Below are 18,485 nucleotides of genomic sequence, written 5' to 3'. Positions count from 1 at the left end.
ACTGGGAAGGGGAAAAAGAAGTGGGGGATGGGAGATATACCTGTTTTATTGAAAGACACAACCCAGAATTTTCCTCTTAAAACTGTGGGTAAAATACACATTAAATATATTCATTTTAACTATGTACACTTTTTCTTGTATCCCACTGGCCAAAACTTAGTATTCACATAGCCACACCTAGATGCAGGAGAGCTTGGGAAACCTGAATGACCATTTACCCAGTTAAAATTTGGGGGACTCTATTGCTAGAGAAAAGGGAAAGAGGAGAATGGGCATTGAGGAACAACTAGCATGTCTTCCATATAGTTGGAAATATTCGAGTTTTGAAGTGCAGAAAGGATGCAGGGTCTTCTAGAGATAGATTGAGAATTAACAATTGATCAGTAGTATGGTATAAGACATGAAAATGGGTGAGACAGTGTATAGCAAGAACAATAGCTAATATTTGAGTGCTTAGTATATGTGTACACTGTCCTAAACTTTCAGATGTTTTAACAAATGTTTTGTTTTTATCATCCCCATCCTAAACAAGGAAACTGAAGCACAGAAAGATTGTCACAGAGCTGGTAAATGATGGAGTCAGGATTTAGACCCAGGTTATTGGTTCCTAAGCTTATATTATGTTATACTTCCTAAAGATAAGTGAATCTCAACATTTAAGGCAATACAGAGCCAATAAAAAAATAACTATTGACAAAGAAGTAGAGAATTGTGTTTTAGAAACTAGGAAAGAGTTTGAAACAGGATAGGGTAACGCTGCAGCAAGATAATGTGTATTGAAGGCTGAGGAGAGAGGCTGCTGGATTTGGGAGCTATCAGGTCATTGATGTCTTAAAACTAATTTATCCTAGGCAGTACTGGGGAATGAAGATGGGGTACATTCTATCCAGCAGAGAATGTGAGATCAGAAAATGAGTGTGTGTTTCTCTTTGAAGAAGTTTGTTGATGAAGAGATGGGATTCAGATAAGAGAAAACAATTAATTGGTATTAATGAGCATTAACAATTTGACAAAGTCAATTTTCTTTTCTTTGCTTTTTGCCAAGACTTTCTGGCTTGATACATTGATAAAAATTATCTTTAATTTTTTCTTCCCCTATGGATTTCTCTGTATTATGGAATTCCACAGGCGCTGTTATTCTAATCAGCTGGTTTCTGATCGATATGTCATGCCAGAATGTTTTATTCAGCCGGGACATCTCTGTTGTGTAAGGATTTCTGAGGATAAGTGGTGGTATCGGGTCATTATCCATCGAGTCCTTGAGAAACAGGAAGTTGAAGTGTTCTACCCAGACTTTGGAAATATTGGAATTGTTCAGAAGTCCTCCCTGAGGTTCCTCAAGTGAGTTGAATTGAATTAGAACAATGGATGAATTAAATTTTGAATCACAGTGTTGAAGCTCTGTGGGGTTGGGATCTCTCTTTTCTCTTGCCTTCCTCCCTCCAATCCTTCCTTCCTTCTTTCTTCTTAGTGCATATTTGACAACTGGGTCATTTCATTTCACAGATGGATTGTAACTCTTGTGTTGTCTTTTACATGACACTGAATTTTGAATGGACGATGAGATTACGTTTTAGTCTCTTATTAAGAAAGTGATTTTTTGGGTCATGCTAAGAGGTGCATTTATATATAGCAGGAAGATTGAACTTACATATTTGATTATCTATTGCAGGTGCTGCTACACAAAGCTTCCAGCTCAGGCTATCCCTTGTTCTTTGGCTTGGGTGAGACCAGTAGAGGTATGTTTGCTTGTCTCCCATTTAATCAGCAAACACTTGAGTGCCTATTATGTGCCAATAACAGTTTCACATGCTCAGGATATGAAGATAAAACGTAGAACCAGCCTTCAAAGAAGTCAGTGTATAGAGTATGGAAAATAGACATGTAGACAAAAATTGTTATGCCATATAAAATTTGCTATAGGAGAGGTTTCAAGAATGAATGGTAGAGGTGCAAAAGGAAGATTGCTTGTTTCTGCCCAGGGTAATCAGGGAGGCATTTGAGTGGCACTTTGAAGGAAGATTAGGAAGATGATGAAAAAAGAAAGGCATTCCAAGCAAAGGGAGGGTAGCATGAAACATCTCAAAGGGGAGAAATTTTAAGTACTTCTGTTTGGCTACAGAATATAGGATGAGCTACAGCGGGTGCATGGTAGAAAATGTCAAAGAAATAGGAGCCTAATGTGAAGACCCACATTCAGAAGACTGAACATTGTCGTCCTTTAGAGGCTGGGGAGCAATTAAAGGATGTAAATAGGAAACTGCCACTGACAGATAACATGTTTTCAAGATAATTCTCTAGCAACATTGTGGCAGAGCTTTGAGGTGGAATGGAGCAGGAGGCATTTTCATGTATGTAGGTGCATTTATATAATTATAATTATTTTATGTACCTAACTTTTTATTTTTCCTTCAGAACTCTTACTAGCTCATACCTACACATTTATTATGCCATATTTGTCTGCTTAATCTAAATAACTTATCAGTTGCTCACATATAAATGGATTATTTTAAAAATATTTTTTATCTGAAAAATTTTGTAAAGAAGAAAGAAAAACTAACGCCTGTAATCCCAGCACTTTGGGAAGCCAAGGCGGGTGGATCACCTGAGGTCAGGAATTCAAGACCAGCCTGGCCAACATGGTGAAACCCCATATCTACTAAAAATACAAAAAATAGCCAGGCGTGGTGGTGGGCGCCTGTAATCTTAGCTACTCAGGAGGCTGAGACAGGATAATTGCTTGAACCCGGGAGGCGGAGGTTGCAGTGAGCTAAGATTGCGCCGCTGCACTCCAGCCAGGACAACAAAGAGCGAAACTCCGTCTCAGAAAAAAAAAAAAAGAAAGAAAAAGAAAAAAAATTACCTATAATTCCACCACTCAAACATATACAGTTTAGAAATTTGGTGTATGTTTCTTCCAGTTTATTTTATTGGATGTTGGGAGCGAGGGTTTTTTGGTGTGGTTTTCAGCATTACTTAAAATAGTAATCGTAATATTTTGTATTCTGCTCTTTTGCTTAGCATTATAGCATAAGTACTTTTATATGTTATTAAGTTCTCAATTTTAATGGATTCATAGTGTAATCTGTTAGGTAAATGTGCATCATCGCCTGCTTAACCGTTTCTTTATTGTTTGACATTCAAACTGATTCTGATTTTTGACTGTTAGAAACAATGTATGCAAAATATGTTTTTTGGTGGAAGCCTGTATTCAAGGTTGTTTTCTTGGGGGCATTTTATTTCCGATAAGTTTCTTTTTACTATTTTGCCATCAGGAAGCACAGGACTAAATTTGTGACTCAGTTGTAGCCAGTGTTCATTACTTTCATATCAGCCAGATAGCTTCCATTTTTTGTTCTCTTCTTTTTCTTTTCCCTTCTTCCTTTCTTTTTTTCTTTTCTTTTTTTTTTTTTTGGAGACGGAGTCTTCCTTCATTGCCCAGGCTGCAGTGCAGTGGTGCAATCTCGGCTCACTCCAACCTCCGCCTCCCTGGTTCAAGCAATTCTCCTGCCTCAGCCTCCTGAGTAGCTGGGATTATAGGCATGTGCCACCATGCCCAGCTAATTTTTTTATTTTCGTAGAGGTGGGGTTTCACCATGTTGGCCAGGCTGGTCTCTGTCTCTTGGCCTCAAGTGATCCACCCGCCTCGGCCTCCCAAAGTGCTGGGATTACAGGTGTGAGCCACCATGCCCAGCCCTCCTTTCTTCCTTTCTAAACTACTTCTGGCCTTAGGGCTTTTGCACATTCTAATAACTGGAATAGCTTATTCACAGTAATCTCACGATTGTCCTTCTTGTCATTCAAATTTAAGTCCAAATGTTATTTCCTCAAAAAGGACTTCTTTGACCTGACAATTAAAAATGCACCCTTCAGTCATTCGTTGTCACCTTGTTTTATCTTCATAATGCTTTATCACTATCTGATATTGTCTTGTTTGTGCATGACAGTGTGAGCCCCTGAAATCAGGGAAATTATCTTGTTCACCACTGAATCTCCAGTGCCCAGAGTAATGGCTTTGTGCATGGTAAATGCTCAATAACTAGGTTTTTAACTAAATGAATCTCTCACTTTATTTCTGTGTCTTTTTTTCTGATTTCAAAAATAACACATTTGGTAATAGCATAATAGCAACAGACTATTATGCCCATTAGCAAAATCAGACGCAGGCAAAAAAGCAGAAGTTAAATGGCAATGGGACTTTTCAAGCTTCTTTTCTGAGAATCTGCAGTCTTGCTGTCTTAAAGAATTATAAGACATTGTTTGGAAATGGCAGAACAGCTAGAAGTTAGGGTGGAAATACTTGAAGGTAGGGAACCACAGAATGGATGAGTTCCCAAATCATTATATATGATCTGCCCAAATCCTTGGGTGACTACTGAACTTTCTTAAGTGTTAGGGAACTCAGTAGCCCTAGTGAAAAAATCAACAGTTGGCATTTGAGGTAACTGAACAGAGATTTCTGTTGCTACAGACTGCAGAAGAGACAGTTTAGAGTTTGGATCCAGACAGTTTTAACTGCCAGTTAAAACAAATCACTCTTGAGAAGAGCATAACAGAATCCAGAAGTTCTAAAACATTGATAATGTTTACTATTCAACTAAAAATGGCTAGACATGGGGGAAAAAAAAAAACAGGAAAATGTGACATATACTCAAGGAAAAACGTAGTTGGTAGAAACTGACATTGAGATGTCCCAGACATTGGAGTTAGCAGACAAAGACTTTAAAGCAGCTATTGTGAATATGTTCAAGGACTGAGAGATTTACTCATCATAAGGAACAGAGAAGGAATTTCTGCAGAAAGAAACTATTTAAAATAAATGGAAATTCTAGAGTTGTAAAGTGAAATAAACGAAAAGTTTCAGCGTAGGCTTAATAGCAGATTTGGAGACAGTGGAGGAGTCTATGAACTTTAAAAACAGATCAAAAGAAATTATCCAATGTGAAGAAGAGCATAAAAAATAATTAAAGTGAAAATGGACAGAGACTTAAGGAAGTCTATGGCTCAATATCGGGTACCCCAACAGGTATGTAATTGGAGTCCCAGAAAGAGAGTTGAGAGAGAGAAAAGGATGGAAAAAAGGAAGGCCAAAAATTTCCAGTGTGGTGAAAGAGGTCAATATTCAGAGTCAAGAATATCAACAAACTCCAAGCAGAATAAATACAAAGAAAACCATACCTAGGCACATGATAATCAAACTGCTGAAATCTAAAGCAAAAGGAGAAAATCCTGAAAGCAACAAGAAGGGGGAAAATACAGGAAACAATAATATAAATAATAACTAACTGCCCATTGAAAGGAACAACATTGAAGTCTGAAAGAGAAAAAGAAGTCAAGCTGGAATTCTATATCTAGTGAAAATATCTATCAAAATGAAGAAATGGAGACATTTTCAAAATGTAAAAACTGAGCTTGTCACTAGCAATCTTGAACAACAAATACTGAAGGAAGTTCTTCCAATTCTGAAGTGAAACCAAATGGTAATGCAGATCTACAGGAAAGAATGATGATTATGGAAAATGGTTAATATGTGGGCAAATATGAAAGACTATTATTTTTAATTTTATTCTCTGAATTCCTTTAAAAGACATAGAACTTTCAAAACTAAATTGGTAATACTGTATATTGGAGTTTATAGCATATGTTGATGTAATATATATTTATCCTAAAGTCTTAGTGCAGTTTAAGCTGTAATAACTACAGGAGTATAAAGGCTACAAATCATGAAATTATTCAAAAGTTTAATTTTTAACCTAATATATACTTGTTTATATGTAATACTCATTTTGTAAATTTTGACTAATTTTTTAATCTTAATATTTTGTTTCAACTTTTACCACCCCAACAAAAAATTAAAATGTAGTATTTATAGTAGAATCTTCACTTTTTGTTCCTTCTTGACATTTTTGATGTCATTTAAAATTTTGTTTTTGGCGTAAATTGCCCATAATTTTTTTTGTCCTTTTGATGTTGACATCTGTAGTGATATGTCCTTTTACATTCCAAATATGTATTTGTATCTTTTTTAAGGATCTAAAGAGACAGGTATTTGCCATTTTGAATAGTTTTTTCAAAGAACCAAGTTTGGCTTTCTTGTTTCTATTATAAACATTTTTTTTCTATTTTGTTTATTTCTGTCTTATTTTTACTATTTCCTTAATTCTACTTTCTTTGGGTTTATTTTGCTGTTCTTTCCCTAACTTCTTGATGTGCAAGCTTAGGTTATTTCTGACCTTTAGGTGGATCTCATAAGTTTTACTGTGTAGTAGTTTTATTATTGTTCAGTTAAAAATATTTTGTAATTTATATTTTGCTTTCTTGTTTGATTCATGGATTATTTAGAAGTTTCTCAGTTTATAAACATTTTTCTAATTTGTCCTTTTGTAGTTGATTTCTAGTTTAAATACACTGTGGTCAGAGATCATCCTCTAGATAGTATCCGTCAGCCCTTTAAATATGCAGAGGCTGATAGATGGTCCAGTATAGTGTCACTTTTTGTAAATGGTGGTGTCTTCTTAAAAAGTGTATATTCTGCAGTTCTTGTGTGTAATATTTTATATATGTCCATAAGGTCAACTTTATTGTGTGAAACTCTTATTCGTTCTGATTTTTCTGTATTGCTTTTCTGTAATTATTGAAAGAAGTGTGGCTTTTGTCTATGATTATTCTTTTGTGTATTTCTTCCTATAGTTCAGTCAGTTTTTATTTTGTATACAATTGAGGCTATATTATTAGGTACATATACAATACCAAAATTGTTATATCTTCCTAGCAGACTGAATGTTTTATCATTATGAAGTTAACCTCTTTATTTCTACTAATGCAAAAAAAAACTTCTTTTGTCTGATGTTAATATAACTATCATTTTCTATTTAATATCCTGGTGTGTTTTTAAACTGTCATTCTACTTTGAACCCTTCTCTATCTTTATATTTAGATATGTCTTTTATGAACTATATAGTTGTATTTTTTTAATCCAGGCTAAGACCTTTTGTCTTTCACCCAGAATGTTTAGGCTGATTACACTTATTGTAATAATTGAATTATCTGGGTTTAACTCTTACACTTTATTTTGTGTATACTATATGGTCTACCTATTCTTTTTCTCACCATGCATGCCTTATTTTGAAGAGATCTTTAAAATAATTCACTAAGAAATACACTATTATTTTAATGATTACTCTAGGAAATACAACATGCATAACAATGCAAGGACATTAGAGCACTTTAACTCCTTTACCCTCCTCTTCTAACCTGTTTTTGCTGTGTAATGTTATTTTTAACCCCTCAAGAAATTGCATAAAATAATGTCAATTTACAAAAACCACATGATTATCTCAGTAGATGCAGAAAAGGCCTTTGACAAAATTCAACAACCTTCATGCTAAAAACTCTCAATAAATTAGGTATTGATGGGATGTATCTCAAAATAATAAGAGCTATCTATGACAAACCCACAGCCAATATCATACTGAATGGGCAAAAACTGGAAGCATTCCCTTTGAAAACTGGCACAAGACAGGGATGCCCTGTCTCACCACTCCTATTCAACATAGTGTTGGAAGTTCCAGCCAGGGCAATTAGGCAGGAGAAGGAAATAAAGGGTATTCAATTAGGAAAAGAGGAAGTCAAATCGTCCCTGTCTGCAGATGACATGATAGTATATCTAGAAAACCCCACTGTCTCAGCCCAAAATCTTAAGCTGATAAGCAACTTCAGCAAAGTCTCAGGATACAAAATCAATGTACAAAAATCACAAGCATTCTTATACACCAACAACAGACAGAGAGCCAAATCATGAGTGAACTCCCATTCACAATTGCTTCAAAGAGAATAAAATACCTAGGAATCCAACTTACAAGGGATGTGAAGCACCTCTTCAAGGAGAACTACAAACCACTGCTCAAGGAAATAAAAGAGGATACAAACAAATGGAAGAGCATTCCATGCTCATGGGTAGGAAGAATCAATATCATGAAAATGGCCATACTGCCCAAAGTAATTTACAGATTCAATGCCATCTCCATCAAGCTACCAATGACTTTCTTCACAGAATTGGAAAAAACTACTTTAAAGTTCGTATGGAACCAAAAAAGAGCCCGCATCGCCAAGTCAATCCTGAGCCAAAAGAACAAAGCTGGAGGCATCACACTACCTGACTTCAAACTATACTACAAGGCTACAGTAACCAAAACAGCATGGTACTGGTACCAAAACAGAGATATAGATCAATGGAACAGAACAGAGCCCTCAGAAATAACGCCGCATATCTACAACTATCTGATCTTTGACAAACCTGAGAAAAACAAGCAATGGGGAAAGGATTCCCTATTTAATAAATGGTGCTGGGAAAACTGGCTAGCCATATGTAGAAAGCTGAAACTGGATCCCTTCCTTACACCTTAAACAAAAATCAATTCAGGGTGGATTAAAGACTTAAATGTTAGACCTAAAACCATAAAAACCCTACAAGAAAACCTAGGCATTACCATTCAGGACATAGGCATGGGCAAGGACTTCATGTCTAAAACACCAAAAGCAGTGGCAACAAAAGCCAAAATTGACAAATGGGATCTAATTAAAGAGCTTCTGCACAGCAAAAGAAACTACCATCAGAGTGAACAGGCAACCTACAAAATGGGAGAAAATTTTCGCAACCTACTCATCTGACAAAGGGCTAATATCCAGAATCTACAATGAACTCAAACAAATTTACAAGAAAAAAACAAACAACCCCATCAAAAAGTGGGCAAAGGACATGAACAGACACTTCTCAAAAGAAGACATTTATGCAGCCAAAAAACACATGAAAAAATGCTCATCATCACTGGCCATCAGAGAAATGCAAATCAAAACCACAATGAGATACCATCTCACACCAGTTAGAATGGCAATCATTAAAAAGTCAGGAAACAACAGGTGCTGGAGAGGATGTGGAGAAATAGGTACACTTTTACACTGTTGGTGGGACTGTTAACTAGTTCAACCATTGTGGAAGTCAGTGTGGCGATTCCTCAGGGATCTAGAACTAGAAATACCATTTGACACAGCCATCCCATTACTGGGTATATACCCAAAGGTCTATAAATCATGCTGCTATAAAGACACATGCACACGTATGTTTATTGCGGCATTATTCACAATAGCAAAGACTTGTAACCAACCCAAATGTCCAACAACGATAGACTGGATTAAGAAAATGTGGCACATATACACCATGGAATACTATGCAGCCATAAAAAATGATGAGTTCATGTCCTTTGTAGGGACATGGATGAAATTGGAAATCATCATTCTCAGTAAACTATCGCAAGAACAGAAAACCAAACACCGCATATTCTCACTCATAGGTGGGAATTGAACAGTGAGAACACATGGACACAGGAAGGGGAACATCACACTCTGGGGACTGTTGTGGGGTGGGGGGAGGGGGGAGGGATAGCATTGGGAGATATACCTAATGCTAGATGACGAGTTAGTGGGTGCGGTGCACCAGCATGGCACATGTATACATATGTAACTAACCTGCACATTGTGCACATGTACCCTAAAACTTAAAGTATAATAATAAAAAAAAAAGAAACAAACCACCCTGAGGGAAAAAAAAAACAAAGAAATATTTTAAACTTAGAAATCAAAATCTTCTGGAGTTTTTTAGTCAAACTTCCTACTGTTGAACTTAAATATGCAGTAAGTCATTTTATCTATCTAAATGAGACGTGGACCAAGATTAAAAGAGTATTAAATACTAAAAAAAAAATTAAAAAAAATGTCAATTTAGATTACATGTTTCTCTGCTCTTCATTCTTCAGTCAAACCCTTCGTCAGGACCCGTTTTCCTTCATTTGAACTGTGTATCCTTAGGATTTTATTTAATGAGGGTCAGCTGGTAGCAAAGTTGTGTTTATCTGAAAATATCATTTATTTTTCACTTATTGTAGAAACATGTATTTACTAAGTATAGAATTCTAGGTTAGCAGTTAGTATCTTTAGCACATTGAAGATATCATTACTGGCTTCTGGTTTCCCTTATCGTTTTCTGAGAAGTCAGCTGTCAGTTTAATAGATGTTCCTTTGAAGGTAGTGTCCTTTCTGTCTCTAGGTGTTTTTAAAATTTTCTATTAGTCGCTCATGTTCTTCAGTATTGGTGTGATGTGTTTATGTGTGAATTTATTATTTATGCTACTTTATGGTTCATCAGACTTCTTTTGTGTTTGTTACTTTTTTTTAATCTTGCAAATTCCCAACCATTATCTCTTCAATTATTGCCTATTTCCCATATTTATATTTGTATTCTTATTTCTGCTGCTTTTTTTCTGGGACCATTATTAAAAGTGTTAAAACTTCTCAGTTTTTCTTCCATTTCTCTTAACCTTTCTATCGTATTTTACATCTGTCTGTCTTTCCATGCTGCATTCTGGGAAATTTTTTCCAAAATACCTCACACTTTACCAATTTACTCTTTAATTATATCTGATCTGTTACTGAATTAACCTATGAGGTTTTTAATTTGGGTTATTATGTTTTTACCTTCTAAAACTTCTTAGTTCTGCTAGATCAATTTTTATAGATTGCTAATTTCTGCTAAACTGGTTTTTGTTTGGGTTTTTTGGCTTTAAGCATAGTAAGTTTAGTTGTTTTATAATTTGTCTAGAAATTAAAATATCTAAAATTGAGGATTAGTTATATTGTTTCTGTTCTTTTTTGATTCATTGTTTCTTTGTATATTTTTTATCTTTGCCTATGTACTGCTCATTGTCTTTGAAAAATTAACTGTAAGAATGGTTGAATAATAAAGGCTGAGGTTGTCTACCTCCAGAGAGGATTTACATGGGCTTCTGCCAGATATCTGGAAATATTACCAGTCTGGGACCATATTAATTTAAATTAACAACTTGAGGATGTGTAGACCACCCTGGTAATATGAAAACTGAGCTGCAAATCTATGTGAAGGATAATTTATTTTCTTCCTCCCTTACCCTGAGAGTGTATCTCCTTAGGGACTCAGTTTAATGAAGGAAAGTTCTCCTGTAAACTCCCCACCATGGGTGCACCCTGGCTTTGATGTCTGTCTTGTTTGTCCTGTTAGACCGTCTGGTGGCTCACGCCTGTAATCCTAGAACCTTGGGAGGCCAAGGCAGGTGGATCACCTGAGGTCAGGAGCTCAAGACCAGCCTGGCCAACATGGTGAAACCCCGTCTCTACTAAAAATACAGAAATCAGCTGGGTGTAGTGGCACACACCTGTAATCCCAGCTACTCAGGAGGCTGAGGCAGGAGAATCGCTTGAACCTGAGAGGTGGAGGTCACAGTGAGCCGAGATCACGCCATTGCACTGCAGCCTGGGCAACAGAGCAAGACTCTGTCTCAAAAAAAAAAAAAAAAAAAAAAGTTCAAATTGCCTGGATTAGCAGATACCCTTAAGACAAAAGAAGTAGTTCCCATTTTCCCTTCAATTTTGGCCTGATAATTTGTTCAAGCTTGTCAGTTCTTTGATGCCTTTTGGATATATTTCATAATTCTTTTACCTAGAATTTTTAGTTGTTTTCTGTGGGAGGGTTAGTCTAATAATCTAACTCACAATTTCTGAAAATGGAAGTTGCACATCACATAACTATTTAAATTTTTTCAGTAATTACATTTTTTATCATTTTTCCTTTATTCTGACTTTTCTCATCCCCAAATCATATATATCCTCCTATGTGTTATTCTAGTACTTTTATGGTTTTATTTCCACTTAAATCTCTAGTTCATCAGAATTCATTGTTGTATATGGTTATTATAATTCATGTTTAGATCTATCACCTGAATCCAATATCTTGATCATATTTCAGGAACACTGGACATCGAAAGCTATTTTGCAGTTCCAGAAGTTGTGCGGTTTGAAGCCATTAGTGGGGGTAGTGGATGAATATGTAGATGGAATCCTTAACATTTTTTTGTGTGACACATCCTCAAACGAAGATGTCTATTTCCATCATGTCTTGAGAACAGAGGGCCATGCTATTGTATGCCGAGAAAATATCTCTTCTAAGGTGGAGCAGTCTGGATGTATTTTGTAATATATTTTGTTTAATTTCACCACGTCAAGGTATAAGATAATTTAATAAAGAAGTTTATTTGGTTTATTCTTTAACCAATTAGAGACATCCACGAGATTCCTGGCTTTTTAATGCAGAGCACTCTTAATTTTCAGATGACCACAGAAAAACTGCATTTGACTAATTGTCCTTTGAAATGTGAATACTTCTATTTTAAATAATTAATTTAAAAAGTAGTTATCTGGCCAGGCACGGTGGCTGTCACCTCTAATCCCAGCTACTTGGGAGGCTGAGGCAGAGAATTGCTTGAACCTGGGAGGTGGAGGTTGCAGTGAGCCGAGATGGTGCTACTGCACTCCAGCCTGGGCAACAGGGCGAAGACTCTGTCTCAAATAATAATAATAATAATAAAATAAAAAGTAGTTATCTGAAACTGTCCTAGAGAAGAATAACACTCCTATTTTGCAATTATTGATAGTATCTGTTTCACTGTTATGTTGATAATTTTTGTAACCAGCAAAAACTGTCAATAATGGACACATTTTTAACTGCTAAAATTTGGAAGATAGGCTGGGCGCAGTGGCTCACGCCTGTAATCCCAGTACTTTGGGAGGCCAAGGTGGGTGGATCACGAGGTCAGGAGATCGAGACCATCCTGGCTAACACAGTGAAACCTCGTCTCCACTAAAAATACAAAAAATTAGTCAGGCGTGATGGCACGTGCCTGTAGTCCCAGCTACTCAGGAGGCTGAGGCAGGAGAATTGCTCGAATCTGGGAGGCAGAGGTTGCAGTGAGCCGAGATTGGACCACTGCACTCCAGCCTGGGCAACAGAGCGAGACTCCATCTCGAAATAAATAAATACAATTTGGAAGATAATATACTTCCATAGCATTTGAAAGTTATTAAGTGCTTTCTCGCCCTTTTTCTGTTGGTCATGTAAATTAAACCATCCCTTTTCTTTTTTTAATCTTAGGGTTTCAGTGAGCTCAACCCTTTAGCTTTATACACGACATCCAGTGGAGGGCCAGAGGACATTGTCTTGACAGAACTGGGTTATCCTTCCCAGCAGCACTATTTTAATGAAGACCGAAAGATAAGTCCACAGTCAAAAGAGAGTGAGTTACATATCCTGGTAAGAGATTTTTGCAAATACTATTGTAATTCTTTTTATTACTGTAATCCTCATTTTTTTAGATGAAGAAACCAAGGCTTTCCAAATTTTGGAAAGTTTGGAAATTTTGCACAGTGATCTTAACAATTTGTCTCTTTATTTGCTGGCTTAAATGTTTGCTTCAGTCATGCCTCTTCCTGAACAATTGCTCTCATATAGTAAATTCCATTGCTGCCTTTGTGCAGTTGTGACTTCACTACACTGCTTCTGAATGCTATTCTTCTTCCCTCTGCAGTACACAGGTTCTTCAGGTAGTCTCGTTTCTTACTTTCCCTGTAAACTTTCAGCAACTCCTCCCTTCCCAGTAATAATAATATTGTAATGTTATTATGTATTTTTTCCAGCCCACAGTAATAAGAACAACAGCATTATTTATCGAACTTGTACCACATGGCAGGCACTGTTAAAAGCATTCACATGTGTTAACTAATTTAATCTTTACAGCAAATTACCAGGTTTATACTTTCATATCTTCATTATAAAGACAGGTTGTACATCTCTAATGCACAAATCCAAAACCTGAAATGCTCCAAAATCTCAAAATTTTTGAGTCCTGACATGATATCACAAGTGGAAAGTTCCACACCTAACCTCATATGACAGGTTGCAGTCAAAATGCAGTCCAAACTTTGTTTCATGCACAAAATTATTTAAAATATTATATAAAATTACCTTCAAGCTATGCATATAATGTATATATGCAACATAAATGAATTCCATGTTAGACTTGGGTCTTATCCCCAGGATATCTCATGTATATGCAAATGTTTCAAAATCCAAAATTATCCAAAATCTGAAACACTTTTGGTCCCAAGCATTTTGGATAAGGGATACTCAATGTGTAAAAGGCAAGTGAAGCATATAGTGAGGACTTAATATTTCTTGAACAAATAAACCATGTCCTCCAAGTCTTATATTCCTCACGATAACAGATACTGGGCTAAGAATACAGGATGTGTTTAATTTGAGGGCCAAAAATGTTTTGTTTTATTGATACAATGTCTTTTTATTTTCTTTGAATAAAATGTAAAAATATTGTTTTGTTTAGTGTGTTTTGTATATCTGACTTTTAAAATAAAATTATAGAGATGATTTTTTAAGTAGACATTTACTAATTATTAGAAAAGATAAAGGCCATTTTGACTACTGGGAGATTACCTATTATGAAAAATATGTACCGATGTTTCCTACTGCATGTTCAAAACAATATAAAGATTTTTAGATTTCTAGTTAATGTTAAAATTAATGAAGCTTGTATGCCAATAACACTTTCCAAAGCCTGAATTTTTCTTAGTCATTATTACTGGACTAGGAGAATTCTATTTCTTCATTCTTACATAGTAAATTGAATTCAACCTTTAATATTTTTAGAATATCCTATCACTCTGTTGGTGTCTTCAAATAATCATAGTTTTATTCTGGAAATGAAATAAGAACCATCTTTTCTGCAAAAGAGAAAGGGCTTAAAACTCTACTATTCCACCCTAGTCTGTACTTTGACATATTAAGACTCCCATATGCTACACACACACCTACACCTCTACACCCAGTTCCTTGTGAATTCCTACTCATCTTTCAAGTGTTATCTTCTTCATTGCATCTTCTCAGATGTCCTCTTCTATCAGTCATATTTTTGTCATATCTTTGTGATGGTTGTACTTGGAAGACTGATTCTAGGTCTTTCCACAACATTTTTTAGTTCCTTTGGAGCCGGAATCTGTTGCATTCATCTTTGTATTCACAGAGCTGTCTTGTAGACATTTAAGGGTTCAATAAATGTTCAATAAGGGTTCAATAAATGTTCATTGGCCGGAACTAGGGTAGCAGGATGGGAAGACCTAGGATCATGGATAAAGCTATAAAATAATGTAGCATTTGTGTGAACCATAGCAAAAACTTCCCCCCAAAATGTATAGGCATGTAGATTTTGGAAACAGCATTAATATTTAAAATAAAGGAATTCTCTTTCATATCTACTAGCAAGATATTAATGATGAAAAGTCTTTAAGTCATCTTAAATCTGAGTCAAAGGAGCCATTAAAGGATTCTGAATTTGAGTCTTTGAAAACCTGTAATAAGAGCTTTGAAGAAGATCCAAAGTGGTCCAACCCAGAACCAAACGATCTGAAGGAAGAAAATGAGGTAGGAGAAGGAAAGATAGTCTTTGAATATGTAATTAATATAATACACTGAATTCATAAGTGAAGAGGACTGGAATAAACTGTTTAAACCCCACTGCTTTTAGTATTACAAATTCTTAGGCCAAGTGCAATGGTTCACACCTGTAATCCCAGCACTTTGGGAGGCTGAGGTGGGCGGATCACTTGAGGTCAGGAGTTCAAGACCAGCGTGGTCAACATGATGAAACCTTGTCTCTACAAAATGTACCAAAAAAAATTAGCCAGCCATGGTGGCATGTGCCTGTAATCCCAGCTACTCAGGAGGCTGGGGCTTGAGAATGCCTGATCCCAGGAGGTGGAGGTGGCAGTGAACTGAGATCGTGCCACTGTACTCCAGCCTGGGTGATAGAGTGAGACTCTGTCTCAAAAAAATAAAGTAAAATAAATTAAAAAAATTGTTCATAGTAACCAAGACTAAAGTTGTAGCAATATAACCTTGATCATAAAAAAAGGTATCTGGCTTTGATGTGTTAGTTAATATCCTGTGACTTGGGGTGGTCTTCAAGAATTATACAGTAGCTAGAAACTAGTATTGAGAAATTATATTACAAAAAACCCATTGGGAAAAATGTTTACAACTTTTTTGGAGGATGTATTTTTATTTTAATCAAATGTTTATGTACACAAAACTTAAGATCCCCCATGACTCCTTCCCCTATATTTCCTGTTTCCCAGAGCAACCACGTTTATCTCTTTTAGCTGCTTTTGGAATTTACTTCTGTTTCTTTCATTAAATAACATCCTCATGTTGTTATTTGTTATTTCCTGATTTTTCAGTTTTAAGTATCTGTGGATTTCCCACCGTGAAAGATGAGGGCTTAGTTCTCTTTCATCGCCTTACCACCAGCACACACAAACATAACCTTTTTGTCCCTTCCCCCTACCATGTTACTGATATAGTACATCAAACTTTCCATCAGATCACCATTCAATATTTACATTACTGTGACTATGTAAATGCTCTTCACGGCTTGGCCAAGTATTATAGTACACTATTACACCTTTTTTTCCCTTGTATAACTTTTTTTCATGTTAATATTTCTTTCCTTTTATAAATTAACACATAGTAAAATTGACTGTTTTGGTGTACTATTCTATCAACTTTAATAAATGTGTAGATTTGTGTAACCAACACTGCAATTGGGATGCAGAACAGCTCCATCATCTAAAATAACTCCCTTGTGCTACTGCTTTGTAATCACAGTCTCCCCACATCCCTAACCCCTAGCAACTGGTCTGGGGTCTGTTTTCTGTCACTCTAGTTTTACCTTTTCAGGACTGTCATGTAAGTAGAATCATATAGTATGTAACCTTTGGAGACTGGCTTCTTTTATTCAGTATAGTTCTGTACCTTTGAGATTCATCCATGCTCTTGCATGTATCAATAATATGTTCTTTTCGATTGCTGAATAGTATTTTATAGGATAAATACACCACAGTTTGTATACCCATTCACCCATTGAAGGACATTTGGGTTGTTTCTAGTTTGGGGTATTTATGAATAGAGCTGCTATAAATATTCATGTACAGGTTTTTGTGTGAACATAAGCTTCATTTATCTACGGTAAATACCCAGGAGTAAGATTGCTGGGTCATGTGATAAGTGTATGTCAAACTTTTTTCCAGAGTGGCTGTACCATTTTGAATTTTCACCAGCAATAATATATGAGTTCCAGTTGCTCCATTTTCTTGTCAGCACTTGACATTGTCAGTAATTTTGCTTTAGCCATTTTAATAGGTGTGTAGTAGTATCACAGCATGATTTTAAATTCCAGTGATTAATGATGTTGAACATCTTTTCATGTGCTTAGTTGTCATCTATACACAATTCTTGGTGAAATTTCTGTTGAAGTCTTTTTCCCATTTTTTTGATTGGGTTGTTTTCTTACTCTTGAGTTTTGAGAGTTCTTTATATATTCAGGATACTAGTTCTTTGTCAAATAATGTGATTTTCAAAAATATTCTCTCACTTGTAGCTTGTCTTTTCATTCTCTTGATAGTGTCTTTCATACAGAAGTTTTTAATTTTGAAAAAACCTAACGTATCAACTTGTTTTCTATTATGGACAGTGTTTCCAGTATCAAGACATCTTGAGTTAATTTTAGTATAAGGCATGAAATTTAGGTTAGGTTTCATTTTGTTACATGTGGATGTCCAACTGATCCAGCATCCTTTGTTGACAAGACTATCCTATCTCCATTGAATTGTCTTTGAAGCCTTATCAAAAATCAATTGTCTATATTTCTGTAAGTCTATTTCTAGACTCTATATTCTTCTCCAGTGACCTATATGTTTGTCTCTTCATCACTACCACATTGTCTTGATTACTGTAGCCTTACATAGTACCTCTTAAAATCAGGTAGTATGGGCTGGGCGCAGTGGCTCATGCCTATAATCCTAGCACTTTGGGAGGCCGAGGTGGGTGGATTACCTGAGGTCTGGAGTTCAGGACCAGCCTGGCCAACATGGCAAAACCCTGTCTCTACTAAACAATACAAAAACTAGCCGAGTGTGGTGGTGGGCACCTGTAATCCCAGCTACTTAGGAGACTGAGACAGGAGAATTGCTTGAACCCGGAAGGCAGAGGGAGGTTGCAGTGAGCTGGGATCACACCATTGCACTCCAGCCTGGACGACAAGAGCAAAACTCTGTCTCAAGAAAAAGAAAAAATCAGGTAGTATGATTCCTCCTATTTTATACTTTTTCAAAATTGTTTTTAATATTTTGGTTCCTTTTTCTTTCCTTGTAAATTTTAGAATCAGCTTATCTATACCTGAGATTTTGATTGGAGTTGTGTTATATATATAGATAATTTTGAGGAAAGTTGATGCTTTAGTCCATGAACATGGTGTATCTCCCCATTTATTTAGGTTTTCTTTTATTTCTTCAACAGTGTTATAATTTTCAGTATACAGGATCTGTACATGTTCTGTTAATTTTATACCTAAGTATTTCACTTATTTTGAGAGCTATTATAAATGTTTTCCCCAGTTTTTGTATTTTAATTGCTAGTATATAGAAATTGGTGTTTTTTTGAACTACCTAACTTCACTTATCCATTCTAGGGGGTGTTTTGTTGGTTTCTTTTGTGA

General features: G+C 35.8%; 1 protein-coding gene across 3 annotated transcripts in view; it reads left to right on the top strand.

Annotated features, from left to right (window-relative positions):
- Nucleotides 1-18,485, top strand: part of TDRD5 (tudor domain containing 5) — a 91,872-nt gene that overhangs the window by 47,082 nt on the left and 26,305 nt on the right. For 2 of the 3 annotated variants that reach the window (XM_514031.7, XM_009439117.4), the window contains exons 10-14: nt 1,129-1,341; nt 1,673-1,739; nt 11,834-12,034; nt 13,016-13,174; nt 15,194-15,355. In XM_514031.7, coding sequence (XP_514031.3) covers nt 1,129-1,341; nt 1,673-1,739; nt 11,834-12,034; nt 13,016-13,174; nt 15,194-15,355 — 802 coding nt within the window. The remainder of the gene's footprint in view (nt 1-1,128; nt 1,342-1,672; nt 1,740-11,833; nt 12,035-13,015; nt 13,175-15,193; nt 15,356-18,485) is intronic. The other variant, XM_003308619.5, reaches the window with a different exon arrangement.

This window comes from Pan troglodytes, chromosome 1, assembly GCF_028858775.2.
Source record: "Pan troglodytes isolate AG18354 chromosome 1, NHGRI_mPanTro3-v2.0_pri, whole genome shotgun sequence".
NCBI classification, from domain to species: Eukaryota; Metazoa; Chordata; class Mammalia; order Primates; family Hominidae; genus Pan; species Pan troglodytes.
Note: the sequence above shows the minus strand (reverse complement) of the source record. Positions and strands in the feature narration are given on the sequence as shown.